The sequence below is a fragment of the Dermacentor albipictus genome, chromosome 1 (genome assembly GCF_038994185.2).
Source record: "Dermacentor albipictus isolate Rhodes 1998 colony chromosome 1, USDA_Dalb.pri_finalv2, whole genome shotgun sequence".
In the NCBI taxonomy this organism is placed as follows: Eukaryota; Metazoa; Arthropoda; class Arachnida; order Ixodida; family Ixodidae; genus Dermacentor; species Dermacentor albipictus.
In genome coordinates this window covers 394,646,340-394,670,397 of record NC_091821.1, presented here as the reverse complement: position 1 = coordinate 394,670,397, position 24,058 = coordinate 394,646,340, and the positions used below count along the sequence as shown (strand labels likewise).

Here is a 24,058-nt window from a genome sequence, read left to right as displayed (position 1 = left end):
CGAATTTCGTTGAGATTTTTCAATGTCGTAAACTCGTTTTTTTTTTCTTAAAAAGAAAACAGGAAAAAGTAAAGAAAGCTCTGTCGTCCATTTTTTTTAATGGAAATAAAAACACAAGTGCCATCCAATTTCGTGACGAAAGAACAACGGATCCTATCCAGCCCTTTGTAGAAGCAACGTGTACATGTTGCGCTCTTTGTTCGAATGGCGCAGTATACCTTTTGAAAAGCATCGTTCCTGCTTATATAACAGAAACTTGCGACCGTCATTTCATTACTACAAGCCTGCTGCGCTTCTGTATAGTGTAGGCAAATGATGTACAAAAAAAAAACCCTCAAAAGATGCTGTGATGTTCAGTCAGTCTCATGTAAAGTAGATGATTCTGCTTCCATCAACCTACCCTCTGCTTTCATTCTCTTCTTTTTTTAATTCTGTGCGCGCGTAGACAAGTAAGCGCAACTTAGCAATAATGGACCTCCGTCGTAATCTGTCGCAAGGTGCTTATCCTGCCGTCCTGTATAGGGACGGCCTTTTGTAACGGTCCTTCTTATCGTAATTGTGGTAATTATGGCCGAGGTAACAGGAAGGAGCTGTCGCGGGCATCGTATAACTGTGTCGCGTCTCCGCAGGTACGAGCGAACTTTATTAAACAGACATCCGATCCTAGGAAGTGTGTGTGTGTGTGTGTGTGTGTGTGTGTGTGTGTGTGTGTGTGTGTGTGTGTGTGTGTGTGTGTGTGTGTGTGTGTGTGTGTGTGTGTGCGTGCGTGCGTGCGTGCGTGCGTGCGTGCGTGCGTGCGTGCGTGCGTGCGTGCGTGTGTGTGTGTGTGTGTGTGTGTGTGTGTGTGTGTGTGTGTGTGTGTGTGGAGAGAGAGAGAGAGAGAGAGAGAGAGAGAGAGAGAGAGAGAGCAAGCAAGCCCTGTCAGTGCGGGCTCTGATGTTCTGTGTTTACGATTAGGCCAGTTCTACACGCGCTTTATTGTCGCGATAAAGTTGCTGGCTTACTATAGAAAATTTTCTAGTCTGTTATTGGGTCGACTCTTTGTCGTCTTCGCCGATTGTGAATATTTAGGAGGCATTTTTTTTTTAGTTTCCCGTCAAGAACTGTGTAATACTTGTGCGCCAACGGACTATAGCTGTTGGAGAACGTGTTTGTTTCTGCTGTCAGCGAAATGTTCTTGCAGTGTGATTAGTTAGTAAGCAAGACTAATCTATGAGTAAGCAAGACTGATGTATGAAGATTTCTACAAGGTTGTTATGAAGACGTTGATATAAAAAGGGTGGTATAAGAAGGTTCGCATGTACATCAGTCATAATGTCCCATTTTTCTCCCCATTGTCAGTAAATTTGATACCGGTGGCTGTTACAGCTGTCTCACGATAGCGGGCTAAATTCTGCGCCGTTCTTAGAACACACAACGCTCCAGAGCGCTTGCCTACGCAACGCACTGCAAGAACAGCGGTCGCGGCTGGTAGTCGGGCCAGACAGCCGATCCAATTACCGATCGGTGCTCGCGCGGTCGTGTGCATCGTTACTTCAGCCGCGTTGCAGAATGCCTGTTTCTGTTTGCATTCCTGTTTCCTGACTCGCTCTTGGACATCATTGCCAAAACTGCAAGTTCCATTTCTCCGCATGCACGAAGGCGACGCAAGTATGGCCGTCTCATTATTCCCGGACTTCTGGGAAAAAAGAAAACTAAGGGAGTGGCGGAAGGTGCCGTAGAAGCCGACGCGTCAACACTGTCATTTGGTTATGCAATATATGGGGCTTTATTTTCGTTTGTTTTGCTCTCTTCGGCCTTTCCGGCAAGGGAAGGGAGGAAGGTTGGGGGGGAGGTGTGCGTATGGCACCCGCTACCATACAGGTAATACTGGGGGCCATCACGTCGCGCGTATACCATTCGACCGGCATGTCGTACCGCCCTTGGGCTCATCGTTCCAGTAAGTCGTCCGCTCGTTTTGCTATGGCATTTCGTAGTTCGTTGTGTGACGTCTGCTTCACGCATCGGTCTCTCGCCTGCTCCTGTTGTCGTCTGCTACCGCTGCCGTCTCCGCCCTTGCGTGCCAGACAGACGAAAGAGGCCCAAGCTGTTCCTTGCTCGAGTCGCGCCCCGTGTTGTATAGTGCGTATTTTCCGTGCTCCGCGTGGAGGTTTAGAACCCCGAGGGCGGCGCGGCGGGTATTTCGAGGCTCGCGACCTTGCCGGCGGAGCGGCCGCGCTGCGTTTCCGCTTTGGTGGGTCCCCCTTTGACGCCCCCCCTCCTTGACGCCAACAAATACCAGCCGTGGGGCTCCTTAGGTTCCTTAGCCGTATGTTCCTCATGGAAAAAAAAAAGGAAAGAAATGTGCAGTCAGCTTATTTTTCTTTCCTTCTAGTCATTCGAAGCTTCGTGCCGTCTCCCTTTCTTTATTTCTTTTTCTTTCCAAAAACTTTTGTGTGGGAACATAGATTCCATGGTTGCGTGTGAGCCAGAGATGCAGCCGTTGCCGCCTTGACGAAGACAAACGCTCTTGTCGAAATGTTGGCATTGGACTTGAGTCTCCTTCTGTTGGTCCTCCTGTTGGTCCTGTCGGTTACCGCTGTTGTTTTACGAGCAGTGGTAGCGTGGGAGCCATTTCGAGTGCACTTTAAGAAAAAAAAATACAGCAATCGGGTTTCAGAAAATGATAATTAATGACGCGCGAGTTCGAACCCTTTCACGCCCCTGTACTCTGAGCCATAGCCCCCTGTAGGTATATGTATTGTTACGGGTTGTTCCGAAAGAGTTATGGGCGAACCAAAGCGATTGCAGAGAGAAGGTGAAGAAAGAAGACGACGAGAAAGACGAAGTGAATGAAGCTGCACGATGATGACCACCAGTGCGTTTTTTAAAGTCTAGCGGCGTGGCGTCTCCGTTATATTTCGTGGTAGCTGTGGGATTTAAGAATGGAGGGACTGGACAACGAGGTAGCGAATCAGCGGAACTGATGGCTTATTGTCACTTTCAGAGACAAATACAGTGTTGTATTCCATCGTGTGGTCCCGTTGCAATATGTAATGCCTGTCGGGCCGCTCTTCAATGCGTGGGAACTGGCCGTTTAGTGCAGCGGCGCCACGTTTTTAGACATTTTAAACGTGTTGCAGTGCTTTAGCGTGACAAGTGCTGAAATAAAGGTCACGTGACCTTTAGTAAGTTCTCCATAAATTGTGACCGACCACTGCGGAAGTGGCGCCCGCCAAGTTGCCGTCGGTCTAGTCACTGTATAAGCACGGAAAAAATAAAGGCAGCGGAGGCGTACAAGGTCTGTCCCAAAAGTTCGCGCAGTGAGTCAGCAGTGGACGAGGGTGTAGCCGCGGCAATTTCGTGCTCTCTCCACTCTAAAGAGCCCGGTTGACCTCTAGTACAAACCGGACAGTTGCGTGAGAAGGCAGAATTTCACGCGTGTAATTTTTGTGCGACTCGTTTTTAGTCTTTGTCAAAATAGAAATCGACGAGCAAGCGGAACAGAGGATCAATATCGAATTACTTTTGAAGTTGAGCAAGAATGGTTCAGAAATTCATGAAGTGTTGCGAAAGGCCCATGGAAAGGCTGCCCTAAAGGGGGAATAAAAGGCTGCGTTCAAGTGGGTCCATCTTTTTCGCGAAGGCCGTGACGACCCCAAAGACAATGCAAAATCACGACGCCCTTCCACCTCGTGCGAAAGTGCAAACATCGATTGTGCGCACTGACCGCCGAATACCAGTTGATGGCAGGAGCAGTAGGTTTGAGCTGAGATCGACCGCTCATCAGATTCTGGCTGAAATTTTGGAAATGAGAAGGGCTTGCGCCAAAAGTTGGCGAAAATGATGACTCTTGAGTAAATGTTGAGGCGAACAGAATGTTGCATTGATAGAAAAACTTCAGACGACAGCGACGATTTCTTGAGAAAGGTCGTCACCGGTGACAAAACTTAGATTTACGAATGCGACATCGAGCTGTAGTTGCAGGGCAAGGAGTGGAAAAAGATGATCCATGACGAAAAAAAAAATGAAAATAATAATAATAATAATAATAATAAATTAAAGAAAAATATAAATCGCGAAAGAGCAAAACAAGCATCGAAGTCATGTTATACGTTTTTTTTCTTTTCTTTTTTTTTTTTTTTTTTTTACTGTCATGGGAATTCGGCCCCACGATAACGACCCTGCGCATTCTGCATCGATAGTGTGTGAGTTTTTGGCGTGCAATTCTATCACTGTGCTGAAACACCCTCCTTACTCTCCGAATTTAGCACCCTGTTGCATCATTCCTCTTCTTTTTTTCCCAGACGTGAAATTTCGGGGATGTGGCGAAAATTGAAAAATAAACGACATCGCTGCTGAAGCGCTTAGTAGAAGGCTTACAAGGGTGGTTCCAGCAATAAAATTATAGATGGAACCACTGTGACGTGTATAGTGGAAACTATTTTGAAGGCGACCACATGGATGTATCTGAAAGCTTTCGAAATTATTGTTTTTAAGCGTACTCAAAGCTGCTCATTCACGAAAACCGGTTGTTTAGTGTATAGCGAATCTGAGTTCGTCCGTCGTGGATCTGGTCCGTCGCGCTTTCCTAATGATTGAAGTTGAAGTTGAGGTTTATTCATATGCAAAACACAGGTACATAAATGTAATATACAGACGAGGGTCCCAAAGTAATGATACTGCATCCCATGTAGTCCGGCGATTGAAAACAACCGCAGTGTTCTCACGGTGTCTTTCTCAAACGACCACAGTGTTTTCATTCTTGCTTCGAAGTAGGCGGAATGAATTCCGTAACGGAACCGGTGTGGGAAATTAGCCGCGAATTGACCGTAGCTGTAATGTAAGAAATTCTTGTGGCGATTCTTATCAATAATGATTTAATTAACAAATTGCCGTTGAGAAATGGCGTCGGCTTGCAGTGTTCTGACGCCTTTCTTTTTCGCAGCGTTATTGAATTGTCTTCTTTCTTTCGTTCCTTCCTTCCTTCCTTCCTTCCTTCCTTCCTTCCTTCCTTCCTTCCTTCCTTCCTTCCTTTCTTTCTTTCTTTCTTTCTTTCTTTCTTTCTTTCTTTCTTTCTTTCTTTCTTTCTTTCTTTCTTTAACGACCACCTTTCAGCGGCACGCCTTTCTCTCGCGCCGACCACTCAGTGGTGGACAGGGCGTGTACCGCGTAATTTAATCACGTGGCCTGAATAAGCAAAGACGTGATTAGTAACTCGGTGAATAATTAGCGCCTCCGTGATGGGTTCGCGACGTTGGGAACTTGCCCTCTCCCACGCCGCCTCGTCCGCTCCGGGTAACGACGGGCGGAGGAGGAAAGAAGGTTCGCCTTGGAAGAAAAAGAAAAGAAAACAATCTGTCGCGCGCACGCTGGCCATTCTCTTCTTCGCCGCCGGCGTTAGAGAGCGTGAAGCTATACACACGCCTGCGTCTCCCAGACCGTCTTAGCTAGCTGGGCTATGGCGGCTAGCTGCGGGGCTAAAGAAACGCGGCCATCTTGGCTCGTGACGCGGGAGACGTAGCGTCACAAGCCTGACGGTGTGAGTGTGACGGCATTCTCTTCAGTCGGGATGTACAGATTTGCGTGCGCAATTAGTTTTTTTTTCGACAGTTCTGTCCAGTATATAAAGCAGCGAGAAGAAAGGGGGAAAGATATCTTTCGCGGACGTACGCCAATGTGAGCAACTGCATACATCAAAGACGGCGAAGCTGTACAAGCGAGTTCTAAGTACTATAGGGGATCTATCTGCTGATTGTTCTCGGTGATGACTGTGACGAATGATCTCACCGACGCCCGTGTCATACCGACCGCTTCGGGGCTATATACTACAGTGTACTGTAGCTATACCGCGCGGGCTGCGTTGCTGACCGCGCCGTCAGTTTCCGCCGCCGTATATAGCCGACCTGCAACACGAAGGCCGGCTATCCGCTCGAGGTACATTGCGTGTATTTAGGGGCTTGGTAATCGTTAGGTGTAACTTATGGGCTTGTTCATTAAGGCTATAATCTAATTATAACAATTTATGGGTTGATTGATTAATTAATTAAGACTGTATAATTAGGCGGAATTAAACAAGTAATCTTAGTGCCTCCAAGCGACCACAAACAACATTACCTTAGTTCTTTCCAGCTATGTGGCATTTATATACGCGTATTTTTAACGTTTGGCTCAAGTTAAGTGAAATGCCCTGTAGTGTCGGGATATTAATTTTCAGTGTCCGACGAAATGCATTGGCGTCCCAGTTACTTTTGCGTTTCAACGTGTAAAACAGCGTTTAAAAAAATTGAAGTGGCATAACAGTGCTTTTTTACCGCAAATTTGACGGCGCATATTTCTTAAATGCGGTAGTTAACAAAATTGTGCAAACACTCATAATCGCTGCTAATTGCGGTGGTTTCGCTCGTCCATGCGTCTGTGGCGTGAGGGTTTCAATATCAGGCTTTTGTGCTAGAAGCTCTGAGTTCGAGTCCTGCCGTCGGACAATTTCAGCAGTGTTTACCTAAACGTTCCTATCGCAATAATTAAAGATTGCTCCTTTGCAAAGTCACGAAGCCATTTAAAACAAGAAGGACCAAGTTTAGGCAAATCCATGTCCTGCCATGCGGGCTGAAATGCCCTGAAGCTTAGAGTTTCATACAATTACCAGAGGTAAATGTGGCGCTAGTATCTATATGGGGAGCTGAAAGCCTGCTTGCAGCTCCTCTTTGCAGCTCCCGTATAGACACTAGCGCCACAGTTCCCTCTAGTAATTGTATGAAACTCTATGCTTCTTCGCACTTTGACACTCCTAATGCTAACGCATAAAAAAAAAAGGGAAACGAGAACAAGCTATGCACTGCTGGCACGTGCAGAGGAGATATATAACGCGCACGCAGTCACCTATCGCGCTCTCGTTATCTGGAGAGAAGCGGGACCTCCTTGTCAATAAGGTGTGTGTAGAGCCACGCTTGCGCGAATGTCGCCCATGGCAACGCTATCGCCTCGACGATTTCACGAGTAGAGCGCGTGATCCGCGGTCCTCGCCAGAGCGACGCAGTCGTTACGCATTCATCTACAACAGTACAGCGTGCAGCCGCAGGAGCGCACGCACCTGAGTGGCCGGGGAGGCTGCGGCTGTCAATTGGGTCACGTGTACGTTCACTCGCGTGTTTGCCTCCGTCCTGTCCTTTCCTCGCTGTTGCATCCCTGTGGAGTGCCTCGCATTTCTTTCTACACGACTGTGGTGCGATAGGTTACCGCACGTGGTGTGTGCCGTATCTCCTCTTCACGTGATGTGCATATGTCGCGTATTTGCTTTCAAGGTGTTTGTTTATTTGGTGCATGCTTCTTCCTTTTTCCTAAGGGAGGGGGGGGGGGGGCTTTTACGATCATCACTCCTTGAACGAATATCCTCTCAAAACCTTTGTTACGTTAAATTGCACGTTACCTTCAGTATACCCCTCAAAATTAACTCGGTAACGATTAGTTAGTGTATTCGCCCCGGATAGGATGCCAAATGCGTGCGTAACTTACGTGATTACGTGATTACCACATACACTCCTGATAGGACGCGTCAGATGCACGAGAAACGGTATTCAAATGGTTTAACCATTTCGTTACTGCCAGCTTTCGAGAAATCGTCGCTGATTTGATGTAGGCCTCCGTGTCGTCACAGGCGACGAAAAGCAACCGTAATTAGTTCGTTTTGAAGACGGCCAGATGACGCGAGAGTCTCGTATGCAGCGTCAATATTGCAACCCACCACACGACGTTACGTCTTATCTCCGTGTTCGGGCAAAGAAAAGCAGTCTTTATCATATATCAAACACGAGGGCACTGTTCCTTTGTACACGTACCGCATACAGACGGCTACTCCTGGCATCTGATGGTTACGACTTGGTTTCTTGTTGCCTTTATTTTTTAAGGTAGCTGTGTGTTCCAAAGTTACGGTACGAAGCTTCAATTCCTCGAGAGCGCGACAAAAAAGTTTGTCAAGGGCAGCGTGGCTTCGGACGCGAGAAAGGCGACTTATCACGTCACCGAAAGCGGGGGTTGGTGGTCGCGTGGTAACACAAACAAGTTGAAGGCCATGCAATGACCGTGTCGACGACAGCTGCCAAATTGGCGCTTCCAGTTGTTCGCTTCACTTGAAAACACAGAGGGACACGCTTTAACCTCTTGTCCCGTCTATAAAGCCCCTTCATCGGCCTAGTATAGTATGGAGGGGCTTTAGCGCCGGCGAGTACCGAATGGACTCGGCTTTTGGTAGCACGGCCATAGTGTGTGTGTGTGTGTGCTCGTCAGTGGTATATGGTACTACTATAGACCGCCACAACTTCATTAACTTCGATATTAGGACGCCAGTGCCAGCTGGACGTCTGTAGCTATAATGGTCAGTTCATAACAAATCAGCTTTTAAATTAAGCCTCTAAAAATACCTTATTTAATAAGCACGCTGACACGCAGAACCGCGCATCATTTTGCTCCGAAACCGAGCGCGGTTTAAAACAACGAAAGTTGATAACGCTTAAACACGTGCAGGTGTATTAACAACGTCAGTTACGTCGATGAGAGCTGCTTTGTTGACACGTTTTGCACAGGTCTAAAGTACGCGTACTATCCGGGAAGGCGTAAGAACTGAATGCGCTATAAGTAAGAAGGAAGCGCCAACTAAGAAAAACATAATGCTATACCTTCACTTTGTCAATGATTTCTCGTGGTTTCTCTCGTCTCGAATTCTGTCGCTGGTTAGATTTTACTGCCACGCATTCATTTATTGGTCTTTCCTATACACAAAAGTCTGCATGCAGCAAGCCGGAGGAGCCGAAGAGTATTTGACGGCAAGTGCGTTCCTGTTCAGTGGAGGTTGATTCCTCTCCGCGCCAGCAGTGTGCGTATAGTGTATAAGACGCAAACACGTGACCCGCGCAGTTCTCCCAAGTTTCATACGAAAGGCGAAGTTGGCATGCATCCATCAGAATGTATGCGCGAAGCTACAAGGGGAACCCATCGGGGTCCTTCGGGATGAAAGCTTCACACTTCAACAACAACAACAACAACAACAACAACAACAACAACAACAACAACAACAACAACAACAATAATAATAATAATAATAATAATAATAATAATAATAATAATCGTGCTGGTTTGGATATCAAACCTGGCACCACCGTCGTTCCGGTGCAGTCGCTCTGCCAACTAGATAATCACGTGTTTGGAAGATGCCAGGGGGAGGGTGAACAAATCGGCAAACTCGAAATAAAAGCAAATTATTGACGTTCACCATCACCGCGACTGCGGGCTCGTTAGGCGAGAAAGGACACTCAAACAAAAGTACGGCGACGCTACCGTGAAGTGAAGTTCACGCCCCCGGCTCCTTGTGACGTCATGGATTTTGACGACGTCTGCTCGGCGCTAATTAATTGTTTACCAGTCAACAACGATTGCGTTGCGTTCGGATAGAAAGGAAGCGCGCTGTAAACGTAACAGATTTTGGCAACTTACCATTCACAAGAAGGGCCCAGATAGGCGAACAGTGCATCTTCATTGACCGCCGACGTCATCAGTGCCGCGATGTGGGCGCGAAATTGAAGAGGTCGAAGTTACCGCTCTAAATCAACTCCTTTCAGCAAGTCAAATGTAAACTGGGTTCTATAACAATAACCGACATGTCTAAACAGACTAGCTTTTGTTTAACTCATCTTCAGTAAGTGATTACCAAACTTCTTTCGCGAGAAATTTTGCAGCGCGTTTAGTGCGGCCGCAGCCTTGTGCCTGGACGCTATCAGTCTGTGACTGGCAAGTGACTGCTTTGGAATTACTAGTTTGTTCCCTCAAAGAAAGCTGCAGAATGCTGCTTATTAATTGTCTGTGTGCATGACACGCACGAGACCACGCCGATTTCGATTGCAGGGGTTCTTTATATTATTATTATTATCTTTCCCTTTTTTTTTTTCGGCTGGCTGATATGTTAGCGGATGCTGACCTTCACATAGTTTACAAAGCGAGATGCGGCACGTGCTTCCCCTTCATACTTCGTACGCTGCGGTGAAGCTTACTTGCCGTACGCTGCGGTGAAGCTTACTTGCCGCATGTGAGAGTAGCATAATGCAAGTACCACCTGCGCTCCCTTATGTTTTGATCGCATATTGCGTGAAATGTGGCGGAACCTGCGCACCACGTATTTCTCGGTCACCGTGTTTCATTTTTCGAGTAGTCTATACGTGGAACTCCATTCTTACGGAATGATGTTCGGGAGGTAGATGTTGCGCGCCCACCGTGTAACCGTTGCCGGTCGCGTCAGTCTGTAGTTAAATTGGAACTGCCAGCACCAAACTCGCCCGCGAGCTTCGCGTGGAATATGGCCACGGCATTCGACGACTCTCCCAGACGACGTCCACACATGGCACGCATCCTCTGAGAACTTGTGGTTCGATGTCAACTAAGACAGACACGGACGGACGGACGGACGGACGGACTATCTATCTATCTATCTATCTATCTATCTATCTATCTATCTATCTATCTATCTATCTATCTATCTATCTATCTATCTATCTATCTATCTATCTATCTATCTATCTATCTATCTATCTATCTATCTATCTATCTATCTATGTACGTGTGTGTGTGTGTGTGTGTGTGTGTGTGTGTGCGCGCGTGCATGCATGCATGCATGCATGCATGCATGTATGTATGTATGTATGTATGTATGTATGTATGTATGTATGTATGTATGTATGTATGTATGTATGTATGTATGTATGTATGTAGATAGATAGCGGCGGTCACCCTTGTCGCCACCGCTGACGGCCTGCTGATCCCATTGATAGCGCCAGCGGAGCGTCGCTCTGCATCAGAGGAAGCGCTAACAGGAAGAGCATCGAGAAAGCCAACACTAAGAAATCCCGGTCCAATTTTAACACCTTCACCCCTCACCCCAGGCCCAACCCCCACTTGCTCATTTCTTTTTACGACACTGTGCACACAACACCGCGCACGCTTAGCTGAACATATTCGCGTATAACTGATTATCATTAATATCGGCTATGGTTATAAGCAACCCCTGTGAATGATATTGAAAAAAAAAAGAAAAGCTTCCGGTACGTAGCTCGATCCGCACTCACCTTGGGATGTCTTTCATCATTTACGATGTACAAACACCGTTTTTACACCGTGTCGCAGAGTCGCCGCGTTCCGTATGTCGACCTGTATACGATCGTTTTCGTTCCAGCTCATGTTACCAAATTTGGTTCCTCTATTCGGAGGTAGGGGGGGGGGGTCGTTTGGCACATGGGACCGCTATTTAAAGCGGTCCCATGTATTTAAAGCGTTTAAAGATCCCCGCGTCACCTGTTTCTTTTTCTTTTTCATCGGGCCGCGCCCGTCTATTGTGCCGAGTAAGGAGTCTTCACGCAAGGCTTGCACCCGAGCGCCGAGATTCGGCTGCCGGCGGCGGCGGCGGAACGTTTTGGGGCCGGGCCGCAACGATCTGTCTGGCGCGCCTCTCCTGCCTTCGCTTTCCGAGCGACAAAGCTCCGCGGGGACTGCAGTCTGAACCGCGGCTTGTGTACGACGCTCGGGCTGGCGGCGGCCGTCCGCGGCTTATTGGAAGCACGGCGCAATTAGGCGCGGAGGCTGAGACAAATTGCATTCACCTCTCTCACTCTCTCCCTCCCCCCCTTTCTCTCTGCCCGTCGGCTCGAAGCTTCGTGCGTGGGTGCGCGGATGCGTTGTGCGTAGCAGCGGCGGCCGCCGCCTGATTATTCTGTGGCGTCGAGCGACGCGCGCGTCTCAGGCGCGCCCCCCTCTTTTTCGCACGAACATGAACAGAACACGCAGCTTGGTGATCTTAAAGAGACACTGAAGCGAAAAAATATTTCGGCCGTGTTAGTAAATTACCCCTCTACAATAGTAAAGAAGAAAAAATGCACTCGTATTGGGGGGAAGAAAGACGGGGAGAAGAGATAGGGAGCACATACCGCGGCACACACATCGTTAGTTACAGTCTGTCACTCTTGCGCGGTACGTCACATCACTGTCACAGCCGCTTGTCCAAGCCTGTCTCCTTCATAAACCGAAGTAGTGCCTTCGTCGCCTTCGTCGCCTTCAGCTGCGATGTCTTCTGTCGTCAATATGTGAAAATAGTTGCAACTGACAGTGGTCTATTGTCAAGGTGCGCTAGAACGGACGCGAGGGACTGTCTCTGGTGCTTTGTAAGCCAGGAAAGACGACAAAGCAAAGGACGGGTGGCGATCGACGCCGCACTGATGTTTCCGCATCAGCTCCGCGTGACCTCATGGATACTGAAGGCGTCTGCTCTGGCCTCAGATTGCGTTGGGCAAATTACAGGAACATTTACTGAGACACAGAGGGCCCACATGTGAAAAAAAAAAAATACGTCGAATTTCGTGTCGTCATTCTGACGTACGGGCCCCGAGGTTTCCGCGAAATTCAACAACTTGAACTTTGGCCTTATATCTCCTAAAGATCAGTCGAATGCCCCAATATTGATGAGAAAGAATATGTAGTCATACTGTAAAGTGTTTCTTTTGAGTGTCCCTTTAACCTATTTGTGTGTCCCTTTAAGTGTCCCTTTAACCTATTTTGTGTGTGTGCACACACGCACAAAATCCCTGAACACTGTTCTGATTACTCGTAGCATCTGGTCTTAAGACAATGACACTTGTTGTTTTTGTTATTGAAAGAACAGATGGGTGTACACTATGTTCCTAATATTGAGCGTGATGGTGCATTGAATTTGTGATGTCATGCTGATGTAGTGGTGCTGTAGTTTTGGTGCGAAAAGATGGACTGCATTGTATTGTCATTGTGTTGTATTGACTGCATTGTCAGAGTGTGAACTTAGCAAGTTTCGAGGACATTTAGTATGCCGTAAATGCTCTAATACGAAAAGGTACGTTAAAATCCACGACTTCACTCTGATATGTCAGCTTTGGGTTTCAGTGTGAAATAAAGAAAGAAAGCTAAGTTTAGCTTTCATTCTCTATTTGAATAAGCAACGTCTTAGTGCGAAGTTAACGAAGAGTTTTTCAAAGAATGCGTCATCAGTCTAAACTGATTTAATGTGTTGTCTTTTGTGTCCTTCCAATGTACAGTTGAGTCTCGTTGATACGATCTTCAGCGGAACTGGAAAATAAGATGTATCATCCTAAAATTGCATTATCCGAAGCAAGCTCCAAAAGTATGAAAATAGGCTTACTCGGTGATAAACTCAATAGCAAAGGTTCGTGTGGAGTCGAGTGATACTGCTCCGCATAACACATTATGTGGAGCACCATCACTCGATGCCACACGAACCGCAGCCAACGCACTCTTATTTAGCAACTTTGAAATAGCTCATCTGTTTGCGCTGAACTTTCATCTTTTCAGTGTTTGTAAGGAAGTTCTTCTGGAAGTTAAAAGAAGCCGCCATTCCCTCACTCAGCTGAACAGCGGAGCACTGCCATTTGGTGTGGCCGCACTGCCTCAGCATCCTTTTACTGCCGGCGGCATGCCATGTGCATTATTAGTGGCACGAGCCTCAAGTTGACACTCTTGTTTCTTGCGCAGCACTATAGATATATCAGGAGCATAAGTTTATTTACAAGTTGAGTTACTGAAGTGTAGTAATAATTAGAATTAATTAGAAATCACTGATTACCGCACACCAAAGCACATAATCGTAGACTTTAGAGACCCGCCGCGTGAGCATGACTTTGGCGAAATTCCTGGAAACCTGGAAGTAGAAAGTGGTAGTAATGACATCACTAATGACATTGTACACAAGAAGCTGACATGATATTTAACTGGCTAATTAAATGGAAAACAGTTATCTGGCATAGACTGAACATCTGCCTAGCAGAGCGGATGCGTCTTCACTCCCTCCTTTCTCGTTTGTCCTCTCCCGTCACTCACCTGCTCGGTCACTCGGTCGCTTGCTTGTAACAGCTGCGCGAGCGCTCTCGTTACATGCTATGATGTCAGCACCGGAGAGGGCGCTTAAGGTGCACTTTGTGCGTCGCTCGCTAGGGGGCTACGCCCCATCAGGTGGCACGCACTGCACTTCCTCTTTGCACTCCCTTGCTCCTCGCCCACATATCTTGCCCGGGAAAAGATGTTCGCTCGCTTAACCTAAACGCCAATGCCGTGGTGCCAGTGAGACACCTAAGTCAAAGATTAGGGTCGCCTACCATTTTCTCTCTAGTGTGCCTGGGGCTTAACACGTTATTCGTGGCAACGTTGAAATGTTAATTGAGCTGGTACACTGGAATATGAAACTATGAGCTTTAGAAATACCAGTAAAAGTCCACTTTTGCAATAGTATTATCCAATTTCATGTGAAAACGCAATCGCAATAACAGTATGAAAATACATTGCTCCTATGGGACATTGACCAGGAAAAGAAAAAGAAACGTGTTACACAGAATTGTATAAACGAATTTTCACTGTACTCCTTTTCTTTTTCTTGATCCTGCTTTGCTCCAGAAAGTGGCGGGGATTCGGTGAACTGGGGCAGTGGACGTGCGGTGACAGCCATCTGGCGGCAACTCTGAAGCTATGGCATTCGCAGGGCTCAAGAAACAGATCAACAAAGCCAATCAGGTGAGACTGATGTCCCCAGCATTCCCTTTGTTGCATGCCTATTGGAGGCTGCGCTACATGCTGCCAGCTTCTTTGAAGCGGCAGAGTCGTAGAGCGCACGTGAAACATGCATTCTATGAAGTACTGACTTCTTTTATAGTGCATCTTTAAATGGCCCCATAGAGAAAGACACGAATTGACTGTAGTGCACCAAGCAGATGGGATTAATATCTTCCGCTTTCGGCTTTGGGCGCGTGTGTTTTGAGCGATATAGCTAGCACGCGTTGCGCCGGCTGTGCTAATCGGTGCGGCATTTATTTTTCTTTTGGTTCTGCTGCTGAACCGCGTGCATTCATAGTACAGAATTGTTTTATATAGTACAAATGATTGCGAACGATCTTTACAGGCCCCCATCGAATCTGTGCCACTTGCAATTTCATAAAGTAGATGCAAGGCGCCTTGTAAATGGGGAACTGTTTATTTTGCTCTATATAAATGCTCGTTCCGGGCTTTTTGTGTGTTCATCCAACGTTGTGGCACCAGGTAAGCAGCAGTAGTTCTCATAAGAAGCTCCGCCGGGAGGCATCAGCTGAAAAAATTACATGCATGTGTCATTTTGGTGTTTAGACCTTATAGGAATACTGCATGTAGAGGCGAAGCGTGTGAAAGTCGTGAATGGGTGGCACTACAAACCAAAGCAATTCGCTTCTGTGTACACATGGCATAGAAAATACTAACCCCAAACAATACTATAAAATATGAAAACATCTGATTTGTAAGCATTCCCCATTCCTGGTCATTACTTTCTGCACTTTAGGAGCACTAACAGACAGGCAACTGCAGGTTTCCAAAACAAGTTGGCCTTAGCCGGCGTGATGGTAAGCTACATACATAGGAGTGGCCACAACACAGACGCTCAGTTGGACCATGCTAGACGCTGGCATAATTCCTTCTACTTGCTCTCAAGATAAATGTGTGGATGCAGAGCCTGTTTTTAGTCGTTGGGGAGACAGAATTTTCAAGTTCTTGGTTTTTCAGCTCCTCGGTGTTATTGTTTGCACGTTCTGCCGGCACAAGCAGTACACGCCAGTGTTATCACTCCTAGTAATCACTCGTCGCATTTTCGCAATTAAGAGTACCCAAAGAAAGTATATATGTTGTTGCGGGGCCAGAAAAAGCGTTACAAACTTGTTCCACTGCGATTCTGTAGATGCCAAACTTACTTCCTCACCACGACTGAGCTGCTTTTTGCAAACTGTGTCACAACGCCAGGTGCGGTGAGCGTAACTCAAAAGTATCCCAAAAAGTAAATAACGAAATTACAGTAATGTTGGGTGTCAGATAATGTGTCACGGACTTGTTCCAGCAAGATTCAGTACATGCGAAACTGGCACACGGCCGAGCTGCTTTTTGCTAACTGTGTCACAAGACCAGTCGTGGCGAGCGTCCCTCAGTAGTATCCCTAAAGGTAAGGAAATTAATTACAATAATGTTCGGAGATAGAGAAAGCACCAAAACTTGTCCCAGTAAGATTCAGTACACACGAAACTAATTGTGTCACATGGCCGAGCTGTTTTTCGCTAACTGCATCACAATGCCGAGCGCGGCCACTGTGCTTCAAAGGTACCCCAAAAAGTAACGAAATCAGTCACGATAATGTTGGGGGTCAGAGAAAGTGCCATAACTTGTCCCATTAAGATTCAGTACACGCGAAACTAACTGCGTCACAAAGCCGGGTGCGGCAAGTGTGCCCAAAAACTACCGAAAAAAGTTAAAATAATGTTGGGGCTCATAGAAAGCGTTGCAAACATCTCTCAGTACGAGTCATTAACTCAGATTAGCTATGCCAGGATGGCTGAGCTGTTTTTCGCTAACTGCATCACCAGTCTCGGTTCCATTCCGTAAAAGCCTAAATTGCTTGAAATGCATCGCAGATTGTCACACAAAATTTCTGACCTTGCCGTAGTCCAAGAGTGAAGTGGCGCCATATTGAAGTGCACAAGGAATGCAAGAATTCGCCGGGAGCCCAACAAACAGGCTACATACAAATGAAACAGGTCACCGAACAGGCAAACTTCACATGCACAGCTGGCTTCGCTCGTTTCGGTGGTATGTCTGGCGTGCCGCTAGTTTGTTGCTAGCTGACACAAGAAAAATAAATCGCAGAGTATGAATTCATTTATATGCAAAGCTTTTATAATTTTAGCGGGAAAGAATAAAAAAAAAATAAAACTTTGTCTAGGGGTAATTGGTGATCGTAGGGAGAGGCCTTCATCCTGCAGTGGTCATAAAATAGGCTGATGATGATGATGAAGTTCATTTCACATTATTTTTTTTCCGATGCTCGCGTCAGCTAACTGATGGGATTAACATTAGGCGTGATGTGTTTCCTAATGCCAGTTTTTGCTCTTGTTGAATTACTTTCTCTACGATGGACCGTTCCTGCGGTGAGCGGTGGCAGTGTAACCAAGTGAACGAGCACAGCAGCAAAGCATGAAAGAGAAAAGCATAGTGCCGTCTGGTGCTGCGCACCGTGATGCCGCGTGAGACATATTCTGCAACGATCGCTATGAGAAGGCGCGAGAGTACCGTGTGTCGTCTGTTCACATCTTTGTCTTTCTTCGGTCAGTGCTTTTCATTGGCTAACAAATGTTAAGCATTATCCTTCGACGTACGGTGCACTTGCATGTATCAGAAGTTTTTAGAATGTTATCGGTAGTTCTATCCATCAGCTGTTGTCATCATAGTTTTTGTAATCTGATTGTATGCGTGACACGAATTGTGAAGTATTTTCTGGAAGCCGACGTACTTGACCCACAGATCAGATTTTTGACGATCGCTGACTCTGCTCACCACTATCATTGTGCTCGAGTGTCCCTTGTTTTCCGACGCTTCGCTGTATTTGCAACGTGTAGATTGTCCGTGCCTGCCTATAAATTGTGAAATGAAAACACATATAGAGCATAGAGCTGTGCTCAAATTTTGCATTGGGAGTATCGTAATTGTCGGTGAATTTTTTGCCATTCACGCATGGATACACGTCTGCACAAATGTGTGAAGTCTTTTGACACAGGTTGTCAGGTATCCAAGTTCTAAACTGTCGTCTGAACTCGTCCAACCCTTGTCTCCATTAACGCATGAAGCACAGAATACAAAACTGCCTCCTGTGATACTAAATGACTGGGCATATTTCATAGCAGAAGAAGTAATTGTCTTGTTCACTGTTGAGACCACTGTTTTGTTCAGTTAAAGGTTAATTTTGGTGGCATTATTTTCAATCGTGAAGGAGCTTATTTGATGCCATGTTTAATTCGGCCCGCCGAGAACAACTTCTGGCCTAGTAGGACAAAGTATCCCTTTTTTCTTTCTTTCTTTCTTTCAAATCACTAAATGACCGAGACACTTCCCAGCCCGTAATAGAAATGACTGCGATTTGATCCCAGCAGATGCTACATTTTCTTTCATTTCTTTCTTCTTTTTTTTACATCAAATTTGTTTGTGTGTTTGTGATTTGCTACACATAAATTGTTGGTGCTATAGCAAGTATATATGACTCGTCTGTGTCTCTTCTTGTGTCGTCTGTTTGGCACTTTAGTACTTCAGTAACATGCACCAACTAGCCCAACAAAAAGTTCTGATTATATATGACTCCTTCGTATTAACAAAGATGTTTAGCTTGTTCTTTTAACAGGATGTAATATTCTTGCACAAGCTAAAACTGCAGTCATGTAATTACAGAATGTCAGTTAAACCTTAGTTGCTATTTGTTTGAAATTGTGTTAACTTAAAAAAAGGAAAGAGAAAGAGAAAATACCCAGATTAATAATAAAAATGATGCGGCATGAGTTTGTACCAACAGCCATGTTCAGAGAGAATTTGTGCATGTTCAGTCATCACCGCTTTCACTGGTTGCTCTATGAAGCGCGGCGCAGATTGACCACAGTGCCGACTGCATTTGGGGTCTACGAATTCTGCCTTCGAATGTGGCTTCACGGAAACATGCTAAGCATTGCCGCAAAGTGGCATATAAAGGGAAAATTTTTTACAAGGAACATCCACATTTTGTATATATTTTAACGTTTAGCAATAGGAATGTCAAAGTGGAAAAAAGTTTGCGAAGTGTGGGAAGCCATTCATGCAAAACAAGTAAAGAGGGGATAGAAGAACTTAGAGACATGGTAGTGCTGTCCATGGTTATGTATATATATAGATATGTATATACACACAGGTATACAGGGAGGTCAAATTTAAGTTTTATGGAATTTTTAAACATCACCTTTGGCTGATAGCACAATTCTTGTCCTTGCGCTGGAACTAGATGTGTTTATTTTAACTATCATGTTTAACTCGCCCTAACTTGGGCTAATCAATTCCTTTTTATTCATTATTCATACACGTGTTTATCACATTTATTTCTCTTGCAGCAATAGTTATAATTTTTTATCACAGTGCCACAAAAAATACACACATTGCGCAACCTTTGTAGGAGTTACTTTATGTATGTGTGTGAAGTGCAAGCATGTTTATTTCAACCTTATCTTTGTGGTTACTGCATAGACTCTAAAGTAATGAGATGCACAAGTAAGTTTAGCAGAATTAAATGTGCATCTTCATCTTGTAAAAAATGTGTCTATGGTACGTCTAGGTAACTATAAGTGAACGCTATACAGTACAGGTAAGCTGTGTAATGTAATGCCATGAAAAAAAACAATTACAAACGGTCTTAGAAGCAAAACCTCCATGCTACCATTAAACAGTGGAAGCTGCTTTCCTCCCTGGCTTTGAGCTACGTGTAAGGTTGCCATAGCAAGAAAGTAATCACAGTGCCAAGTCATAGCTACAAGCCATAAAAACACATTGTTGCAAAAGGCAAGAGGAGTAGTGCTACTGCTGTTAATAGAGTCATCAAGGATATTTTTCAATGCCCATTTTTGATATTTTTGCCAGTAGTCTTCTTTTTCCATTTTTCTTTTTTCTGCCAACTGCCTCTTATGTTGGACTTTCCATGTTGCTTACATTGCAGTATGTCAGCGAAAAGATTGGTGGAGCGGAGGGTACCAAATTCACGGACGAGTACATGGAAATGGAGAGGGTGAGCATACGGATGCACTTTCTTTTTTTTTTTGTGCAACTTTTCAATTAAGTATGCATGCTGTGTCGATGTGCTGCAACAATAACATCAACTGGCTTTTCTTGCCCGCGTATATTTTTTATTTTTCTTCCTCCAGAAAATAGACTTGACCAGCGAGTTAGTGGAAGAGCTGATTGTAAAGACAAAAGAATACCTCCAGCCAAATCCAGGTAGTTATTCTATCATTACAGTGTTACGCTACCCTTTTAAAATATGTTAATGGGCTTATTTTCATATTCACTGTCTAAGACGTAATAAAGAATTTGTTTAGCACATGCCTCTGTATTACTTTCCAAACATTTTATTTGTGGTTGCTTCAATTCGTTAAGTGCAAGTGAGGAGAGCTGAAGCTGAGCTATCACTCCAAGCTGTGTGTGCTGGCCACACTTTAACACACAAACCTTTGGGATGCAAGGCACTATGTAAAGATGTAGAAGTACATCTTGAAGTTTGTCTTTAGCAACAGATACCCCATTTAAAAGTTCCATATGCATTCCAATAATTCCTTATCTTTTATACATTCTTAAATTACGCAGAATTGATAAAGATCTTGCATGATTAAAAAACAAACAAACAAACAAAAAACATGGATGTACTGATGCACCTAGGAAACCTTTCTTAATAGACCACTTAATGCTTAGTCATATAAGGAAGCTTTAGGTGGAAAAAGTGTAAATATCTGCTGCATGCATCAACCTGTATGAGTGATGCAATGGGACGTCAGAAAGGGGAATTCACCTATTGTAGAGGTGGCACCAAGCTACAGAAGTGCTCATTGTAGAGCTACTAAAAGCACGGATATGCAAGGTGCTTACTATTTCTATTGCACTTATTGTTTTGTATTTTTATTTCACAATACCCCTAAAGGCCCTGTAAAATGCGATTAAAATTGTTCGTTGGTGCCACTGCAGATGGCAAGGATGGTTGTGTGGCATTCTTTCTGATGGCGGTCAGTTCTTTGCGCTCTCCTCATAGTAAACTTTCTTGCAGCATCCCGAGCAAAGCTGATGGTAAGCACGAAACTCCGAGGCCCGGGAAAAACTCATGCATATCCTCAGCCGGAGGGAGTGCTCGGAGAATCCATGACCAAGTATGGCACTGACTTGGGCGAGGAAAGCCCCTTTGGTCAGTATGGCATTGTCGCTCATAGTCTAAGTAACAATAACCAGTACAATGCACTGTCTTGTTTCATTGAGTGGCAGTGTTGGTAACTTTTTTCTTTTTATTAACAAAGTTGCCTGGTCACAGCCCAAAATGCTTCATTTGTAGAAAAAAATCGCTATGTGAAGATGATGACTGGCTCAGAATTCGGCCTTTTTTTTAATTGTTCCTAAACGTCTTCCTTACTATTCTTTAAGCAGATTACCTCATGCAGTGACAAGTTAACAGTCCGAATGTGCAAAGGAAAAAAAGCCTGATTTCTTAGAACGGTATCACATCTCGAGATTTTGTTTTGTCCTAGAATACCAGCTCTGATGTACCCAGATGGCTCACTAATAAGTTCTTCTACATGTCTTTAGAAGTAGCAACATTTACTGACTATTTACTTCGTTAAGAAAGTGACTAAGGCTCCAAGAAAGCAAAGTTGTTATTGAGGTGGCTAAAGACTCATTAAATCTGGTGACTTTGTAACTAAGCTACCAACACAAGTTGTGTAGGGCCTTTCTGTTTACAGCATGAAAGTCTTAGCATGCTGAACTTACAATTTCTGCAATTCTACAGTAGCAGGGCTTACCAGTACTCACCTACGGGGCAGAAACCTGGAGGCTTACGAAAAGGGTTTCACTCAAATTGAGGGCGACGCAACGAGCTATGGAAAGAAGAATGATAGGTGTAACGTTAAGGGATAAGAAAAGAGCAGATTGGGTGAGGGAACAAACGCGAGTTAATGACATCTTTGTTGAAATCAAGAAAAAGAAATGGGCATGGGCAGGACATGTAATGAGGAGGGAAGATAACCGATGGTCATTAAGGGTTACGGACTGGATTCCAAGGGAAGGGAAGCGTAGCAGGGGACGGCAGAAAGTTAGGTGGGCGGATGAGATTAAGAAATTTGCAGGGACGGCATGGCCACAATTAGTACATGACCGGGGTTGTTGGAGAAATATGGGAGAGGCCTTTGCCCTGCAGTGGGCGTAACCAGGCTGATGATGATGATGATGATGATGATGATGATGATGATGACAGTAGCAGGGGATGTGCAGCACCAGTGGTGTAGCCAGGAATGTTTTTTGGGTGGGGGCACGCACTTGACCGGAAGACTAGTGCCCCACCCCCTTCCTCACCCCCTCACCCGCTCCCCTCCAAGCTGCACCCCTGTGCAGCACTATAGATTTGCATTAAAATATCAGGGTGAGCTTATCGGCAAGTTGTGATTTACGCTTACATTGTGGGCAAACACACAGATGTGAAAGAATGAAGTGGCAAACATGAGGTTCTTGTTTATGTAGAACTAAAACAAACTTGTTCAAGCATCCCCTGCAGTATAAACACCAAGTAGCAAAGCTAAATTTGTTGATAAGGTAACAACGATTATAGAGTGGCATGTAAATATAAAGAAAATGTTGGGAAACGTGTACTGTTTTCATGCAACCACTTTGGAATAATCACAAGGATCATTGCTGCGCTGCTTAGCAGTCATGCTGTCTGAGAAAAATTCTGCAACTGTGTCTAAATCATACCAATATGTCACACGCACCGCACATGCAGAAGTGCAGGTTGTCCTATTAAGTTTAGGGGGTGGCCTATTTACATTCAGTGACACTTGTGACAAGAATTCACTAAGCTGTGAACATGTTCCTGCTGTTGCCTTACACGCAGAGCTTGAGAACGCAGTCACGCTTAATTGTGACATTGTGATTTGCCTTGTCATTGTGGCCTTTAATGTCCTATTCAGGTCAGAGCCTCATCGAAGCTGGAGAGGCACTCAAGCAGCTGGCCGACATCAAATATGCCCTGGAAGATAATGTGAAACAGAACTTTCTTGAGCCCCTTACCCAACTACAGAACAAGGACCTTAAGGATGTTTTGGTGAGTCTTAATGATCTACAAACAGCCCTAATCCAGAAACGCAATTTTACAGCTTGATGTGCCCCACTTCTTCTCACTGTGATACACTCATATGGATGCAGGAACTGCATTTTGAAACACTCACTTTCATGTATATTGCTTTCAGCACAGTATGTGCTACTTCTGAAGCAACTTCGTAATTGCTGTGGGCAGACACACTTCTGTCGGCATCATTCGCATAACTATGCCACTATCAAGTGCATCCACAGAGTCGGCCCTTGAGTGTATCATGTTGTGTCATAAACTGCATCAATAGAATAGGAAATTGAGGGCACTGATAGAGTCCTGTCAGGATTGGGGGCTCAATCCCTTCGTCCGTGGTCCTTTGCCAAGATTGGAGTACGGCATGAATTCGAAGGTAGCTGGCCCATGCCGTCGTCCAACTTATTTACGCTGAGATCGTTGATGAAGTGAAGAACTGCTTCTCAACGAGAACGAGGAAAAGGGGTTTATTTACAGAAATTAACTCAGTCTAACATGACTGCTTGAGAAAAAGAGTATTAGTCCAACAGGACTGCATGAGAGAAGTGACTCAGTCTAACATGACTGCTCAAGAGAAGTGTGTCCAACATTCGCACAACCACAGTTTTTATACACTCGATCCGCCGGTCCTACGACGCGGCGGCTGTTCGTTTACACATCACCAACTCGCAGCTGCTCTGAAGACCAGTTTACAGACACAAAGGCACACACATTCTGAAGCCCAAGCGACGGCGTTGAAGGTGGTGCCGTTCCGGAAAATCGACGCCGCTCGAGGGTCGCTCGTTGTTTTGCAACATGCAGAACCGTGAGAGCGCAAAAATAAGACGTTCCCGCGGTAGCTTCTTCAGGCGTGTCAGATCAGCTCCGCGTTGAGGAACTCTGGAATCATTGTCCCCACACCAAACTCGTCCCGTCACAATGTCGAAGGGGCTGGAGGAAGGCGGCGGATTCCAGCGCAAAGGTCGCTTCTTTGAACGCCTCGCAGCTGCAGCGACGGAGAGGGGGAGGTGCGCGTCTTGCACCCCTTGTCGTAATCGGGTGGCAAGGTGGCAATCTTGTTGCGCAACTCGCCGTTCTTTACAGCGCCTCCATGGCCCGAAAAGTCTCGACTGTCTAGCGCTGACAACCGCTAGGCAGGAAGAGAACGGCTGCTGGTCAGGGGGGGATTGATGTCTTGGCTCGCAGCGACCACTTGTGCATTGATGTCACCGCCCCAAAACATCCAACAAGGACAGGCAACTGCAAAATGAACCCCACAACACGGCTCTGCGCCGAGATGACGTGCATTGGCTCTCACTTTAGACTCGCTAGGCTTCAAAAAAAACAACA

At 45.5% G+C, this 24,058-nt stretch overlaps 1 protein-coding gene across 10 annotated transcripts in view; it reads left to right on the top strand.

Annotated features, from left to right (window-relative positions):
- Positions 1-24,058, top strand: part of EndoA (SH3 domain containing GRB2 like, endophilin-A) — a 125,071-nt gene that overhangs the window by 69,565 nt on the left and 31,448 nt on the right. For all 10 annotated transcript variants that reach the window (XM_065447814.1, XM_065447771.1, XM_065447804.1 and 7 more), the window contains exons 3-7: positions 14,452-14,568; positions 19,571-19,639; positions 19,776-19,848; positions 20,669-20,803; positions 22,575-22,708. In XM_065447814.1, the coding sequence (XP_065303886.1) occupies positions 14,524-14,568; positions 19,571-19,639; positions 19,776-19,848; positions 20,669-20,803; positions 22,575-22,708 (456 nt within the window). In that variant the 5' untranslated portion in view covers positions 14,452-14,523. The remainder of the gene's footprint in view (positions 1-14,451; positions 14,569-19,570; positions 19,640-19,775; positions 19,849-20,668; positions 20,804-22,574; positions 22,709-24,058) is intronic.